Raw genomic sequence first — 18,138 nt, 5'->3', positions numbered from 1 at the left:
AAAATAAAAAATTTATTTTTTGTGTTGTGTGCTCCTTTAATAAATTAATATCAATTATCGACACTTTTAAATCACCATGGCCCCCATATCTTCCAAACCCATTATCATGGACCTATTATCCTTTGTACAATGGTACGCAAAGTTAAATAATTAAAAAACTATACTTGTTTGAATTTTTATTCTGATACGTTCAACAATTTAAAAAAATAAGATTGAGAGTATATATAAAAAATAAAAATAAAAATCAGAATTTGATTATTAAAAGAAATAATGAGGGTGGGTATGCTAGGCGTATCACCCTGTATTTAACTAATTTTTGTAATACATTTTTAGAAATGTATTCTGTAACACCATATAAAATTAAAATTCTATGTTGCAAATTAATATTTCAAAATTAATAATTTATAGCCATTAAAGGTTTCTCTAATAATTAATAAATTATTTGAAGTGGATAACATTTCGAAAATTTTCAACATAAGCATATCGAAAAAAATGTATTACATTTTTGAATTATTATGATGGTTACATTCGATACACTGCATGTCAATGTTAAAAAAAGTAATCTAAAAAAAAAATATGTATATACTTATATTATAGATTGTTACATTAAATATAAATACAATTTCATAAAAACAAATGTTTAAAACAAGATAGTTAACGTGTATTACAATATAATATTATAATAACTTACGTGAGTAGTTTGTTTTTTACACTTGTCAGAAGAAGCGAATATGTTAAAATGATTACTTCCTGGTGGCAAAGGACACTGATCAATGTCTACCCTTCTCAAATCAATATCAATTCCACTGGTACCTCTAAAAACAAATAAATATTGGAATATATAAATAAAAATAATGCACCTATTCAGAATATCCAGAATAATATTAGGAATTTATAAGTCGATTAAATATATTTATGGGAATACAATCGTGGTTATTTGATGAGTACAAAAGAATCCCTTAAATACGACATAATTTCGTACTAAATGTATTCCAATGTCATACATTTTATAATTATATTAGTTTAAAAATAAAACGATTAAATCAAATGCCCTTACTCGGCACGAAAACTACCTATCTTAAAATGTTATTAAATAACCAATCTTATAATACAAAGATTTAAAATTAAGTCATTAAAATATAATTATTAAACAGAATAAGAAATGTAGCTCAAAATGGTTGAGTATAGTTTATAATAAAGTTAGTTATGTTTATAATCAAAATATGAAGTATAAACATTTTCCTTAGAATATAGGTGCGTTAGTCAATTATAAATTCAATTTCACAAAATATTTTAAATATTTTAATTTAAGTTTTATAGAATGTAATTTTATTATTCTCGTAGGATTGTCTTTTGATTTTGAAAATATAATATGTTATTATGATTGTTTCAACTTGGATCTACATTCATATTTATATTTAAACTATCTGAATTAGTGTGCAAGTACTTTAAAATTGGCTGTTGAACATTTTAAGGAAACTTTTTAAACCGTTTAATGTTCTACCGACTTTTTTATTTTATGAGTTTTATACAACTTAGTACAGTTTATTTGTACTGTTCGGCAACATTGCACAGCAAATAAAATGCATATTTTAATGATCCAAATCTAGTTATGAAAAAATTCTGGTTTACATTAAAAATCCGATGCTTTCTTAAAATTTTTTTTTCCAGGTTATTTTAAAAGAACTGGACATATTTCTTCCATTAAGTGCCGACTAGTTATAATTTGCTATCATCCTCAAAGCTTAAATTCAAAGCATTTTTAATGCTCCAAAATGTGAGAAAAACACATTGTAAACACACTCTTTAAAATTTAAATTGAACTTTCGATAGTATTATAATATCTTAAATTTGATATTTAATTTTTATTTCAATAAATTTAGAAAATAAGAAAAGGTCTGGGAAATAAACGATAGATATTTGTAAAAATTTTAGATTCTGAGCGGAGAAAAATAATGTATTGTATTTACAATGGTGTGTGTATTTTTTTTTGTCTGTCAACAACATTTTTGGGAGTAAAAGTACTTCAATTTTTGAGATTAACATATTTTCTGATAGAAAAGTAGATGTAGTTGATACTTTTGGGAGGTAAAAATTGAAAATTCCAAGTAGAAGAAGAAAGTGTCTTGAAAAACCAATACTATTCTTACCAAATATTTGTATAAGCATTTTCGTATTATATGGCACCATTTTACCACATTTTGAGCTAATATTTTATAAATTTTGTAAATTTTTTTTAATTATTCTTGATAAAAACTTTGTCACTTGTATATTTAATGCAAAATTCCTTATAAGTTTCATTAATGGAAGTTCAATAATATTAAATATACATTTGAAAGGCTCCTAGTATATTGTTTCAAAGGCAGATGAAAAATATTAAAAATCGTTAGTCACAGTTTTTTTTTCATAAGCATTTAAAGTTCAAAAAATGACAAAATATGGAAAAATCACAAAAATTTGCAAATTATTTCGAGTTAGAAATTCATAAAAATTTTTTTTTTTAAATCTAAGATATTAAAATGTAATACAAGATTCCTTATAAGTTTGTCTACCTTTTTCAAAAAAAAAAATGTCTACAAGCAAGTCAAATTAAATGTTTATGAGCATTTGAAATTTATATTTTTACAACATTTGATATTCACTCGATTTCTCATGTGGCGATTTCCTTATTTTGTTGTAATTCAAAAACGAATAACTGTAAATACATGAAAATTTCACTGAATGTTTATATTAGCATTTCCTATACACCATACAATTTTGAAAATATTTTGACTCTTTTTGAGCTGTTAACGGACATTGTAAGTTATCAATTTTTTTAGTTTTTTTTTTCTATAAATATCAATAAAGTTATATCTATTGAGCACAAAAAGTGTAAAAAATGAATACAGGGCTCCTGATACATTTTTACAATAGCAGTTGAAAAATATTAAAAATACATAGGCACAAATTTTTTTTATAAGCATTTGAAGTTGAAATTTTGACAAAATTTATCAAATTTAAAATTGAATAATTATTTTGTAGTTAAAAATTTATAAAATGTTCAACTTTTATATCTAAGGATTGAAAATTTAAAACAAGATTCCACGTAAATATTTTATTCTGTTACCATAAATTCTAAGAAACACATAAGCACAGCTTATTTTTATAGTCATTTTAAGCTCAAATTTGGACGAAATTACATATTAAAAACCTGGAATAACTATTTTAGTTATTTTGTTGTGATTTTATAATATTATTTGTGGGTACTTGAAACTTCTAAAGTATACTATTATATATCTATGATAGTACCACTGTTTGTTGTATAACGCGTTACCTGATTGATATTGTGATATGATTAATTTGGAATTTATTATTAATACCTATTATAGGTCAATTTTTTTTTAATACTATAGATAACTGATAAGTATACCTATAATAGGTATGTCTAATACCTAGACTGAAAAACCGTCTCCGCTCAGAATCGTTTTTCTTATCCAGTGATATTATATCATTGAATTCAAATTTAATACTATCCATTATACGGTGACCCACTTGTAACCTACTGTACAGCAGAGCGACATCCGCTTACCCACCTTTTTTTTAAATAAAACTAGAATAAATTATTAAAAAGTAGCAAATACTGATGAAAACCAGATTTTATAAATGTATAATTAGTACTTTTAACTAGATCAGGTTATTTTTATTTTTATTTTTTTAATGGATGGCTCTTTTGTGTCAAATAGAATTTTGAATGCCATTTTATTTTTATAAAAATGTTGTTGTGGAATATAATAGAAATATCGATAAGGAAAAAACATTCGTCATTCTCTAAATACTTTTGATAGAGCGAAATTTGTTTGTTGATTGATTTTATGGTGAGCTTAACCGCAAATGGTATGGTAATAGGGATATCCATCGTTCCATCGTAGATGTTTATTTCATTCGCCATAACCGTATATGGGGAGATCAATTATCACCGTAATAAAATTGTCGCATGCACGTTGTGAATTGTTTCGTACCAACAAAACCTACGATTTCAATCGAACATTAAATTTTCATAATTATTATCGTAAATATATCCATAATATAATAATATTTTCGAATATTTATAATTTTACAATTTTGTACACGTTTTTGCATACTCTCTAATTGATTGTGAATTGTGATGAAACTATTTTTTTAATTACCTGTATTATTATCTTTAATATTTAAATAATAAGAAATATTGAATTAATGAATTCCGTTCCAAAAACTTTATAAGGCTATTTATAATTAATAATTATACGTTTTTCAATTTTTGGTAGTATGGTAGGTATACTCAATAAAAAAAAAACCCAATTAATTTTGTGTTCCAAAACTATTAAACCATTTCCTGCAACGCAGTAATTTTCATTAGCATGAAAACCAATTTTAAACACATCGAAATAAAATGTCCAATTGAATAGATTAATATAGGTATTATAATTGTTTTTAGATATATGCGTTTTGTTATATTCTTATATTTTTAAGCTATATAAAACTACTGAAAACGATAATAAGATCCCCGAGAATAAGATCTTACGTATCAATATGTTTATTAACTACAATTTAACTGCGTACTTTTCATATAAGTACTTAAGTCTAAGCTCTAAAGGGAAAACAAAATTACAGATTCATTAAATTATTGTTTAGAAAAATTAATATAATGTATAAGTTCCTACTGAGCGTATATATAATAATATAGTGTATTTTATATAGTGAATTTTATTTAGACAATTTCAATCTATACAAATCAAATATTCGGACAGTTCATTAGTTATTAAGTATTTAAAGTTTAGATTAACGGAGTAGAGTGGTACTGCGCAAATCGTTGTCTACTCCTCCAGTAATTTAAACTTTCAATACTTATAACTAATGAACTACTTATACATAGTGTAATTAATTGAAATACTATGAATAAGAATAATATTCTGTATTGAAAATATATGAAATAAAACATGTTTAGCGTGTCTTTCAAAAAAGTAAAAACATAAAAATTATAGAAATAAATACAGTAAAAAATAGAAAGAGTAAATGTTATTTTTGAATTACATAAAATTATATAAAAATAATATTTTCAAAAAAGTTAAAACTTAACAAAATGATAAGCGTAGAGACTTAAATGGATCTCCACCTATAGTGTAATAAACCTACCCAAGTTCACGCACACGTTTATGCATTGAAACAGACTTTGTGAACCGACGAATATTGTGCATCTCGTCGTAATTCTGAAATTACTACCTTCAAGGAACATTTTCATTTTCATTTCCTCGTTAAAAAAAATCTATTTAACCATCACACTCGTATTGTACGAAAGCACCGGGCGTCGCCGTTTCGTTTTGATTATCAAAGATCCGAATATATAATTATTTAATATTTCGCAAGGTTTTCCGTTTCAACGCGCACCAACACAGCTGCTGCTCAAGTCACCGGTATTTCCACTATTTGCCATAAGTTATTTCCATTTAATCGTTTACGAACCAGTGGTACGAAAATGAATTTACTCATAATAATAATAATATTATTATTATTTATTACTGTAGGCTTACTGTTTACTAACTGGTAAATGTCAAATACATAAGATCACTGCGTGTATGGTCACTAAAAACTATAAAATATTATAATCATATTATGCTTATAATTTATAAAGACTTAATGTCGCGTATTATATGCTTAGTATCACATATGGTAGTAGTTTCCAAAAATAATATATTAAGGCGACTTTTAGTGGCTATTATTTAAGGGGGCTATTCTAATCTTGTCGTCGCCGCCCGTAATCTACGTGTCAGTCGTAAATGATTATTAGTGTGTGTGTGTGTGTGTGTGGTTCTATATGTGTAAGATATTCGATTATAATTTCGTAGTAATTCAAAGAAATTCGAAAAATTTTGAACTCGATAACAATAGATTTCATATCACCCGGCTGCGGACGATTATGTACCATACCACACGTACGCGCATGAAAATTCGCACTCTCGAAAAATATTTTTGTACACTAGCTATAATGAATAATGCTAATAAGCTGGCGAAAAATTAACATACTTATAGTGATCCAATTTCAATTTTGAAAAACTATTTGAATTCGTCACCCTCTTTTCTATGATTTTTAGGAAATAGATTTTGGACATTTTAGATAGTTTACGTATTACGGTTCAAAATGATTTAGGTACTTAATTTCTTAAAATAAACTTTCACTTTAAAGGTATAACAAGCGCGGGGAACTGTAATGCAAATCACGGTTCTCTCCCCGGTCCTCGTAACATGGAAGAAATAAATTGTAACAAGCCAAAAAAATTAAAAAGTTTTCCCTAAAAAACATAGAAAAGAGACTAACGAATTCCAATTACTATTCAAAATTAAAACTGTGCTACTAGAAATATGTTTATTTTTCGCTAGCTTATATGTCTAAATGTATGAAAAATCCAATAATTTAGTGGCGCCATTATATAACAACGTGCACTCATACTGTCATGATATGTTTGTAGAGTGAACATAATATTATAATAAATGTGTAACTAGTCACATAGAACTCGAAAATTCCTAGTATCAAAATGATTAACGCAATGTTTTTTTTAGCCATATTAATGTATGGATAATAAGAAGTGTCTACGAGAATTTGTGTTCTGAGATACCAAAAAACATTATTTGACATTTTGCAAGAATTCGTCAACATAGTAATTTATTTTATTTTGTTTATTTTATTACAAATCCTTGTAGTAAATTCTTTTACGGTTTTTAGTAACAATCAAAAGCAGAATGGCTTCGTAATCGCCACCTTTTGAAACACACAAATCAATCAACCTTTGCGAAGTGATGTTTGATAATTATTCGGTCTTACGGTAAATCGTGATATTTTGTGACTGTTAATCCTACATGCTGTTTCTTCCGGATCAATGTCCATCGATACTAAAATAGTTGAATTGAACATGCCTTACGACATGTACGGTACGTGGATATCAAAATGCAAAATAAAACTAAATTATAGTGATCCAAAACAGCGTCTCTCCGATACTTAAAATGTCTGGTGCAATACGATGACGAACTTTTACCTTTTTACCTGCAAAAAAAAACACAATGAGATTGCACAATGACATTTTTTACCAGTTTTTATTTGAGAAAACACAAAATGATTGTGCTTAGTATTTTATATTGTTGACTTGAATTATTATATTTTATGCAATTCGCCTAAAGTATAGTACCTAATTATACTGTGTAATATAAAATATTTATATACCGTATTATTGTAATTTTATAATAACAGAATTGATAATGATGTTGCGTACTGCTCTGCCAATGATCGAGATGATGTATAGATACTCTAGTTTTAATTATATCTTTAAAGTTTAAAGTTATCTCGGATTAATTGTTATCATTAGCTTATAACTATACCTATAGTCAGGGCTTGAAACCGTTTTTAAAACCGATTTCAGAAACCGTTATAAACCATTTTAAAACCGAAACCAAAACCGTAATCAAAAACGAAACCGAAAAAAATTGGATACCGGTATTAAAGTCACAACCGAAACCGGAAAAAAAATTGGATATCGGTATTATAATTTAAAACCGAAACCGAAATAAATTGGATAACGGTATTAAAATATTAAATTCAAAATCGAAACCATAAAAAATTGGAAAACGGTATTAAATTCAAAACCGAAATCTGAAAAAATTGGAAACCGTTATTTTTTTTTTGAACTGACGTGTTTTTAAATACGTAAATTCCATTAATACGCATAATTAATAATCATAATAAAATTGAGATCATAATTAATTTTGTTGATAAACATTTCATTATTCGCAAAATTATTAGTTGCTTTATAAATAGTAATGACATAAACTATAAAGTTACTAGCAAATACTATATAATATGTCAATTGACAATACCTACGGAACAATGAATGATAATTGTATAGACGACATAGTCCCCTGATAATACTTTAGAAGCCGGTATACAAAACCGAAATTTCTTAATACCGGTATTGCTAAGTTGAAACCGAAACATTTGGAAACCGGTATTCAAAACCGAAACCGAAACCGAAACCGAAACATTTCAAAACCGGTATACAAAATCGAAACCGAAACCGAAATTTCCTAATACCGGTATTGAAAAATTGAAACCGAAACCGAAACTATTTCAATCGGTTTCAAGCTCTGCCTATAGTATAATATACTCAACTATCTATATTTTACCTTTAACTGTTGAGTGTTGGTCATAGAGTATTACTCTATGGTGTTGGTCTACAATAACTTTCCGTTAAGAGCTAAAAAAACCTCTTACATTCAAATGTCGACACGTGAATAAAAGAGAATTATAGGTATATCACCGAAGTGTAAAAAAATAATTATATCGTGCATGTTCATTGTATAATGTATAATATAATAACCTATCGTACGAATATACGATAACAATGGGATTACTCAAGTCAAGTCAAATAAATAATAATAACATAATTCAGGTACCTACTTGATGCATTTAAGTACATATATTTGGTGTTGTTTGTAATAAAAAATAATAAAACAAAATTTTCGAATACAATTGTATCCAAAATAAAGCCATCACGCTGAGGATGGTATAAGAATATTTTTTACTGTTTTAAGTTGAGCGCACTTGATAAGACTAGAGGGTAATAATTACCATAATTTATAATAATATAATATAAATACTTATTGTAATAACACATAAAGGTGTTTTTAAAATATAAGTAAATTTACAACAAACCACAATATGCTATCGGGTGACACTGACTTCTCCCTTCCGTCAATCAAACCACATAAAATTTACTTATTGTATAACTTGTAAATACTGATTGTAAATATACATTTTTGTTCGATAAAATGAAAAAATAAAAATAAAAAAAAGGTATGCATTTGAATATCTTCCAACTCGATAAGAATATATGGATTGATGGACAATATGACGAACCCCAATTAGACTAAACTAAACTATAATTCCAATTATATTGAAGTCGTCTATAATACAATTTATTAAACTACAATATCTCACACCAATACAAATTATCGTTGTATAATCAAATATCTAAATCAATTAAATTACCACTTTCTCGAAAATCAACAACAATTATTTAAAGATAAGAAATGTCATATTAAATCCATTAGGGCACAATTAAAGAGTACAGTTTTTCTCACATACTTTTTGCGGGCTTGGAATCAAAGAGTTCTACATCAAAAAAAATTAATAAAAAACGTTTTTTTAGCCGTTCAGTCGAGGGTTATTTTTCTCTATTTTTTAGTCCTGGAATCAATTTAATCGATTTGAAAATTTAATTTAAAAAATGACCAGAAACAAAATATTTATATGTGACTTTTATTCAAACAATGTGTTTTCAAATTTATTTTTAAAACAAAAAGTGTTGTCTAATAAAACAAATAGTAAATGTATATTGTTTAATGTTCATTGTATCATAAACAAATTGGAAATAAGTGTATGATACAATAAATATCGTGCATCTTTGTTGTTGTTATTAAATAAATTCGCTGACTTTTATAATATGTCAGATAACTAATAACTAATAAGTTATGAGCCGATTGTCACCTATATTGGTAGAAGAAGTGTATCCCTTTTTATTTCCTTCCTAAATATATAGGTAATTAAAATACAATATATATTAAATTTTTTCCAAGATAAGTAAAACTTTGGATTTCGTGTTTTCACAAAAGTCCAAAGTGAAATTCCTAGCTTATATTTAAAACTCCAAGAATAACGAAATCCAGTTTAAACCAAGTAAAATACATAAATGATACAACGAGTTGCGTTATAAATAACATAAATAGCTAGGTATCTCTAAGGTTGCTTTTTCTACCGATTCCCCCCCCCCCCCCATTTCTGTGTATCTATAATCTACATACTATACATTCAAACTCATAGGTAAAAGTATTACAGACTGAAAAAAAAATGTATGTGTTAACTACTACAAAATATCAATAATGATAAAATCGAATGCACATTATATCGTATAGTCTGAATAACAATATTCTACCGAGTAAAAAGTGAGTATTAAATGTATTATAGTACGTATCATTATATTCCTGCCTACGAGAAAAAAGTAGTAACTACATAAGAAAGACTAACTAAAGAAGAAATTATTGAAAATACGCTATCTAAATAGAATACAAATGATAACGTTTATCAAAGGCGTGGGAACGGAGGCAACAGAGGCAGCATATGCTAGCCCTGAACTATTTTTGGGGCTACCACGGCCGGAAAATATTTAATATTGGGCCTCATCAAAATTATAATTCCACAAATGATGACATTTCTAGATATACAATTACCTATATACAATTTTTATTTGTTTTTCGAGTAAACGTTAACTATATAGATAAATATTTTATAATTATAGAATTTACCAGTATAAAAATAATCGACCTGTCTAATTTAAAAAAAATTTACATGATTTTAAATTATAAATATTTTTACCATTTATGGTAAAAAAACCAATACAATTTTGATTTTGATTTTTTTCTATTTAATTTTTAATAACCTATTGTAAAAAAAGTAAAACTACTAGCGGTTTAAAGGTGAGTTTGGATAATGGGCCGGATTAATCTCTAGCTGCCCCCGAAACTGGAGTCTACGCACGCCTATGACGTTTACAGGTAGGTATAATAATATGATTGTCACGCCATTAATCAATAGCTCTGTTATTTTAAATTTTTACACATAATGTTAGTGGTTTACTCTGAAAGGTTACATACTTCAAAACATAGTCATTCAATATTACACTGTTATAACGGATGTATATACATTATTATAGTACCATGAACAGAGTCCACAAAGCCCCATGGCATCACTATTTTATACATTGATAATAATGTAATAACATTATAATAATATATTATTATGAGCGTGTGTGTACTGTACCCTTATACCCGTTTATGATATATTAGAGCCAGTGCGTGTTTTTTATTGTCATCACTCATCCCTTCGCACGCATACCTTAACTGTGTCAATGTGTTCTGTATAACATAATATATTATATTATAGATGGTACCTATTATTGTTTTCTCGTCAAAGTGTGGCGACGACGAATGGTTTTTTTAACGATGTTTTATTTGTTTTTTATACGATCTCATCGGCGCGGCGTTTTATTTTCACTCTCCGCCCGTCCGTGACTTTAACCGACACTCAGACTCGATGACTTGTGATTTTTTCGATCGACCAAACCCATCACACGGCACATGATGATACATAAGGCCCCGACGGCAACAATAACGGTGGAAATCCGGCGTGATTACGCGCGCGGTGATATACCGATATAAAATAATAATATATTGTGTGCCTCGTCGGCGATTTATCTGGCCGACAAAAAAGAAGTGGAAATTCAGAACCACATAATATTATTAAAATATTTATACCATTTGTCAACTACACCTACTAACGCGGGAATATATATATTATTATATAGCTGCAGTGTTTTTTCTACGCTGTAGGACAAAGCTTCAATAGTTTAATGAATTTATCATTATTTTTATTTGTTTTTTCTGTGTGTCTCAATTAATGTTATTTTTTTTACGTCTGCTCGTAATATTATACAGACTTTGAATTTTTTTATCGTTCAATAGGAGCTAGGAAGCGTATCGGAATAATTTAATATAATATAGGTATATATAATGTTATAATACGGCGATAAGGTAGCGTTATCAATATACAATATAATTATGTTATGACTAAGGATTCTGCAGAGAATTCTCTGCAGGTTTTTGCTTCCCACTTTTAGCGATTATCGCCGTTGTGTTTTAAATTTCCACATGGCTATCCCACACTACAATAAGTCCACGTCTTCGCTGCAGTTTGTATTATTTTTTTTATCCTTATACCTACGATTGCGGTACGTAACAATATTGTAAAAATAAAGCTACTTTATGAGCCCATTCCGAGCATAGCTTATCATTTATCCGAGATATCAACTAAACTGCAGCTGATTCCCCAAAAAAACTAATATTATTTTATAGATACTTACGCTGTTTGTAAAACCAGTAAAAATATTACGCTGATGCATTAATATAATATATGATAATATTGGTGGACCACCAAAGATAGGGGTCAGAATGAACATTGAGTGACGTCTCTCGACGAGGTAGGTATATACCTACAGTATATAGTTGTCGGCTATAATGATGGACGAGGGACGATCAACGTGACGTTTACGTTTCACATCAAAATAAAAAATATATAATTATTTGATAATGATCGTTTTGAAAGAGTTTCATTTCATGGCTGCTAACGGTACCTATGTGTGAAAAAATAATATAATATGTATTTGTTATATTATAATAATGTGTTCATCTGACAGCGTTGGCGATACGGTGGCTATCGTAAGTATGGCTACAATATTGAACTTTATAATAGAATTTTTTTTTAAATATTTTATTAGTTGACTTCTTCAAAATTATTACATATTATACAGCTTATTTTAACAATAGAGACAATTAAATAGGTTCGTGTAAATACTTTTTTTTCCAATAAGTACAAAATATTTTGTAAATTACAATATAGTTTATTACGAGAATATAATATAACAATATAATTTCTTAGGAAACTGAATTTTAATAGTTTTCTAAACTTCAATAAAACACAACCAGCATTGGTAATTTGAATATGTTACAAACAATCTAAAACCAGTAAAACCTTTGTCTTTTCATTCCTGGATAATATCCATTGGATATAGCACATATAGTTGTAAATACTAAATATACCTACTACAATAATTTTATTCAATACATTAAAAAAAAAAAATCGTTTTTAAATATTAATTGTATATTATTATATTTAATTAACATCTATGTGCAATACTATACCCTAGTTAAAATAAGTAATTTACATGATAATTTTGTAATAACAAATATTATAATAATAATTACAATAATAATTACAAATATAAATTACAAAATATAGGATTTTTTGGAATACGTCTTACAATAATATTATTTTTTCACGTATAGACATAAAATATTAAAATGTATTGTTCGAGCAAAACATGACTGTATGAATACGCCTGTAGACAAAACCATTCTATTTTTTTTTTCAGATACCTTCTCAAAATACCAAAGATATGGACTTTTTTTTTCAATTTTCTATCTCGAATACGGTACTTAAGTAGTATCTCGAGCGTGAAATGTCACCTACTACAAAGTAAAAATCCGAAAAATAAAATATAAAACTATTGTCGATTTTTGTTTTTTTTTTTTTGTTTGGTAATTCTTTTTTTCCCTTTTCTTTTTGTACCTACTGAGGGTTCGGTTTGAATGCTCGCGAAATGTCCAGATAGTCTATAGACCCCGAACAAACAAAAGAACGAATGTTAGAGAAACAACGAAAACCAATGGGACAATAACTAATTTCGTCATTATTGGTCAGTATTATATTATTTGAAACAGAACGACGTCTACAACTGATAACACATAATATTAATGTATTGTTCATTTGAATGGGTATCTGCAGGAACATGTTTTACATGTTTAGTGGCTTATTGGCAAAACGTCGATTTAATAAAATATAATATATATATTCTACGTCGGGCGACGAAAGTTTTATCGGTGAAAAACAATGGCTGTAGGATATTAAAGAATTATTGTGATTGCGTTGAAATAATTTAATTCAATAACATTATCATATTATTTGTAATAGAAGAGTATTAAATACTTCATGTACCTAAGGACTGACAATATTTAGAATTCAAATTGTGTTTCAAAATTTTTGCATAACATAATCTTTGATAATCGATCACCACATTTAAACACGCTAACCTCATAATACAAAAATAGATTATTATATATATGAATTTTGAATACCTTAGAGCAATAGTATTTTAAAAATGAATATAAAACGTTAAACTTTATCTTTATTATTATAATAGTTATTCAGTTTATTTAGTACAGCTGTTTCTGAATATGATATTTGGACTGGGTTTGATGCTGTTACATAACATCGTTAACCCTAAGAGCGGGGCAAGAAGTTAATGGAATTTACGAAAAAAAATGGGATAAAAACTAATGAAATGATAAAAAAATGTACCAAATAATATTGGAAATCATCAAAATAAGCAAACCACTATCTTGAAATGTCTGTGGGAAATTTCGAATTTTGAGGATAATCAGAGTAGTATCGGGGAAATATAGGTAAGTAATAAATATTATGGGATACAACCAAAGTCAATTATTCGATCGTAGTTGTAGGTGGGTACTCGACACGCCCGTCTATCATGATTCAATATTATATACCTACATATAATAATAATACGCACATGTATAATACATCAGAGACCGTATTGCCACTGACCGAAAATAGATTACCGCCGGAGGAAATATAGAGGGGAAAATTGACACTGACACGTTGTTGTGATTTCTCCACGCGTCCGATGCAGTTTTATTTTCAATCAAACCGACCGACGTCTGGACGAACGATCGCGTGTTAATTACAGCGACGTCGCAAACACGTCGAGTTTTATTATGACGTCATTTGTGTCCGGGAAAACGCGTAAAACAAAAAAAAAAATAAAAAATAGAAAAACCGTGTGACAATGATATTAGGTATCGTATTATAATAACGAGCAATGTGTTTTGTTATAAATTACATTTAAGACGTTTATTCATACTTAAAACTAACGGGCCTTTTGCGTGAATCGTGTTATGGCGACGTTTCCACGGTGCCGTCAAATTATTATACGAACAACTCTCACAAATCGCGCGATGACGATCCATCAGGGGCGTAATGCGCTCGACGCACGCGGAGACCAAATACCATAAGCCAGGCTGTTGACCATAATATTATATTATTATTATTATTATTATTATTATTATTACGATTATTCCATCGTCACGAAATCGTCACCCTGGTGAAGTTTTCTTTCGGCAAATTATTTTCTGATAATAAATTTCTAATCAATTATTATCCCTCCCCTCTCAAAAATAAAAAATAAAAAATTCTGGACTAGAATTACTGTCATTGTTCCGGATCCGTGTCATATTATCGAGCTACATTTTATGCGTGGCGCAGTGCTCAGATTAATTTCGAATAAGGCTAGCGTAAATACCGTAAGAGGTATGTATGTGCGTGTGTGTTGAATTTGTGGGACAAATATTACGGAAAATCAGCAAAACCACTCATCAAATTCACAATGAAATAATGTCTCTCATTGTTCAGTAGTCTTTAATCGTTTTAGGGGACTATACTATGACGTGTTATTGTTATAGTATATATAGGTACGTGTGTAAATGATAAACCTATATTGTTATATTTTTTAGCGACCCATCTACATTTTTAAATAATATATCGGTTGAACTTGAGTCGCATTGTGTATAATTTTGTAATGAAAAATGTATTATGGATTTTAAAAAAAGTTTCAAATGAAAAATATTTGTTTATGATATTATAATGCGTCACTATGTCACGATAACAAGGTTGTAAAAGAAAGAGACGAATTTTTAAGGATATGTAAACACAATTTGATTAAAATGTACATCAAAAATTAATAAAATATACTAATTTATTACGGAAATTATATAGTACGTATAACTTGCCAAAATACAAGTAAGAAATATAGGTATACTTTACGTTATAATTTATGATATTAAATTATCGATTATAATTTATATAAAATACTGTTTATAAAAGCATTTTAGAACACTTAAAAGATCAGTAGTTGGTCAAATATTTTAATGGAATCTATAAAAAAAAAAAAAGGCAATCTATCATACATATTTAATATTGGTTTTCAATTTCAGTATAAATGATCGCACCAGTAGTAATCAAACAAAATATAGGTACCTACTACCTATATACTATTTATGTTGTATTAAAATTAGTCATATAAGTAGAAGTTTATTTAAAATTATCGTGACACTAATTAATAATATTAAAATGTACACTAAAATGATTACCTGAATTTGAGAATTATTACATGGAAAACCACTGGTTCATTGTACACATTTGGAATTTCGTTAAGCGTATCATGAACTATTTAGAAATTAACTTAAAAACTAAACAGCGCTGTATTTTGTTATATCATTTTGAAACTATCTGTTGGTTACTTTTGAACTTTTAAAGTAAATTAATAATAATTTTACCAATTTTATGATTTAATGTGTTATAGATATTATACCTATAATAAATAAAACATTAAATTTGTAAGAAATCTGTATCTATATTATCAAGATGTTTAAGACAGTGATAAAGTAATATGTAAGAGAATCACTTTTAATATTGTGAATATTAATATACGATTTTTTTCCAATTAATTAACTTTATGTATTTGTTGCTGACAAATTATACAAATTTGTAAATCAAAATTAAAATAATAATATTCAATTCCTAACTTACAAAAGTGTCATTATGCCAATGCAGGCATTAAGTTGCATCTTACGACTACAAATTAGTATAATACAATATATTATACATATATTATATTGTCATTTTTTAAGATTTATATTTTAGAAGAAAAGTATACGTATTTATTTCATATTAATATAAGTCAAATAAATAAACGTCTAACTGTAAATTAATTAAATAACAAAGAAAAACAGCTATTATTATAAAAAAGTATAAGTAGATACTAGAAAAAGGTAGTGTTTTATAAATTAATAACAATAATATATAACATTAAAATAACACAAATTTCCTGGTATGAAACAAAACAACGCTAAATAATACTAGGTATATTTTAATTATCGAATAAATTGTTTTTATTGAACGATTTTCACCGTACTATCATTTATTGCATTAAATAGGTAGGTTCTTTACTAAAATTCAATACTCATAATATATACTCTGTACAGAGAACACACCACGGGCCGACTAAAATCGGTTCTTCTACGCATCCCTACGTGAACCCTGCCAAAGGGAAACCGTTTTCGATAGCAGGGTGACGTGGGAACCTGTGGGAACCTGTGTGGATGCGGTGCGTTCTCTCGCTGAACAGAGTATATAATATGTAATGTGTTATGACTAAACTTTAATCTATTATTTCAAGTATTTTTTTTTATTATACTGCACCTGGTCACAAAAATAAATATATATCTTCATATACGTGAATTGTTCACATAATATTATCCTTTGCTACCTGCAGCAGGTCAATTGCCATCATTAAAACTACAAAAATCTAATAAATATTAAAATATGAAATAACTAACTAGTGAAATAAAATGCTGCTTAGTAAAAATTAAAAACTTAAGATCACAATGAAAATATTTCACAGGTACAAAGACGGAAAATCACTATCCGATGTATTGAGCTACTATTTAACTTCAATGACATAGTTAAAATAATTACCATCTCAATAAATTTAAAATGTAACCTAATTTTTTTTTGTACATGAATCATCTTTATTACTATCCACTTTGATAACGCAGCCATTGCTCAATGCCAATTTCTGCTGTAATTCTTCACTTTCACCCAGCTTAGAGTTCTTCATCACTTCCAACATAGCCTGTAGTTTTAATACATAGTCAGAATATGCTGGTCCACACTTGAGAAACTCTTCTATAAGGTTTTCTATGGTGGTTCTTAAGATTCGAATTTCCTGTAAGCATAACATTATGAATATAATTAACGCTGTTCAACATATTATATTTTAGAACAAATTAAACGGTTTTCGTTTGTATTTAATAAATTGCATACATGCATTACTTATAGTATGTCATACATGACATTTACAAGTAATTAATAATAATAATTATTATTATTATTTAATTAAATTATTTGAATGGAATTAACAGAATTACTAATTATTGCCAATTTACGTAATTTACTGGAAAATAAATAAAATATTAAAGTTGGAAAATTGTATTAATATACAAGAGAAATATTTGGTGAAATTTATGGCAAAATTTATATTACGATTTCTAGCTAATTAAAATATAAGTATGCACATCCAAAAACTACACATTAAAATAAAATAATATGATTTAATGAGATCTGTTTAAGAACAACAAGTATAATAAATAATGTTTTACACCTAACCTCTATATAATATTTTCCCGAGATACTCATGATTCGTGGAGTTAAATCGATATTTCACCCTTAAAATAATACTTTTACAGCTTATATACAATATAATATCGGGAGAGTAAAATATGCAATTAGGTATGTTAAATGCGATAATAATAATTACGGTTATAAAATAT

General features: G+C 27.5%; 1 protein-coding gene across 1 annotated transcript in view; it reads right to left on the bottom strand.

Moving 5' to 3' along the window:
• Positions 1-13,076: 13,076 nt before the first annotated feature.
• LOC100168979 (probable G-protein coupled receptor CG31760) overlaps positions 13,077-18,138 on the bottom strand; it is a 268,373-nt gene continuing 263,311 nt past the window's right edge. The window contains exon 14 of the mRNA XM_029489788.1: positions 13,077-17,534. Coding sequence (XP_029345648.1) covers positions 17,310-17,534 — 225 coding nt within the window. The 3' untranslated portion in view covers positions 13,077-17,309. The remainder of the gene's footprint in view (positions 17,535-18,138) is intronic.

Source organism: Acyrthosiphon pisum, chromosome A2 (genome assembly GCF_005508785.2).
Source record: "Acyrthosiphon pisum isolate AL4f chromosome A2, pea_aphid_22Mar2018_4r6ur, whole genome shotgun sequence".
In the NCBI taxonomy this organism is placed as follows: Eukaryota; Metazoa; Arthropoda; class Insecta; order Hemiptera; family Aphididae; genus Acyrthosiphon; species Acyrthosiphon pisum.
Note: the sequence above shows the minus strand (reverse complement) of the source record. Positions and strands in the feature narration are given on the sequence as shown.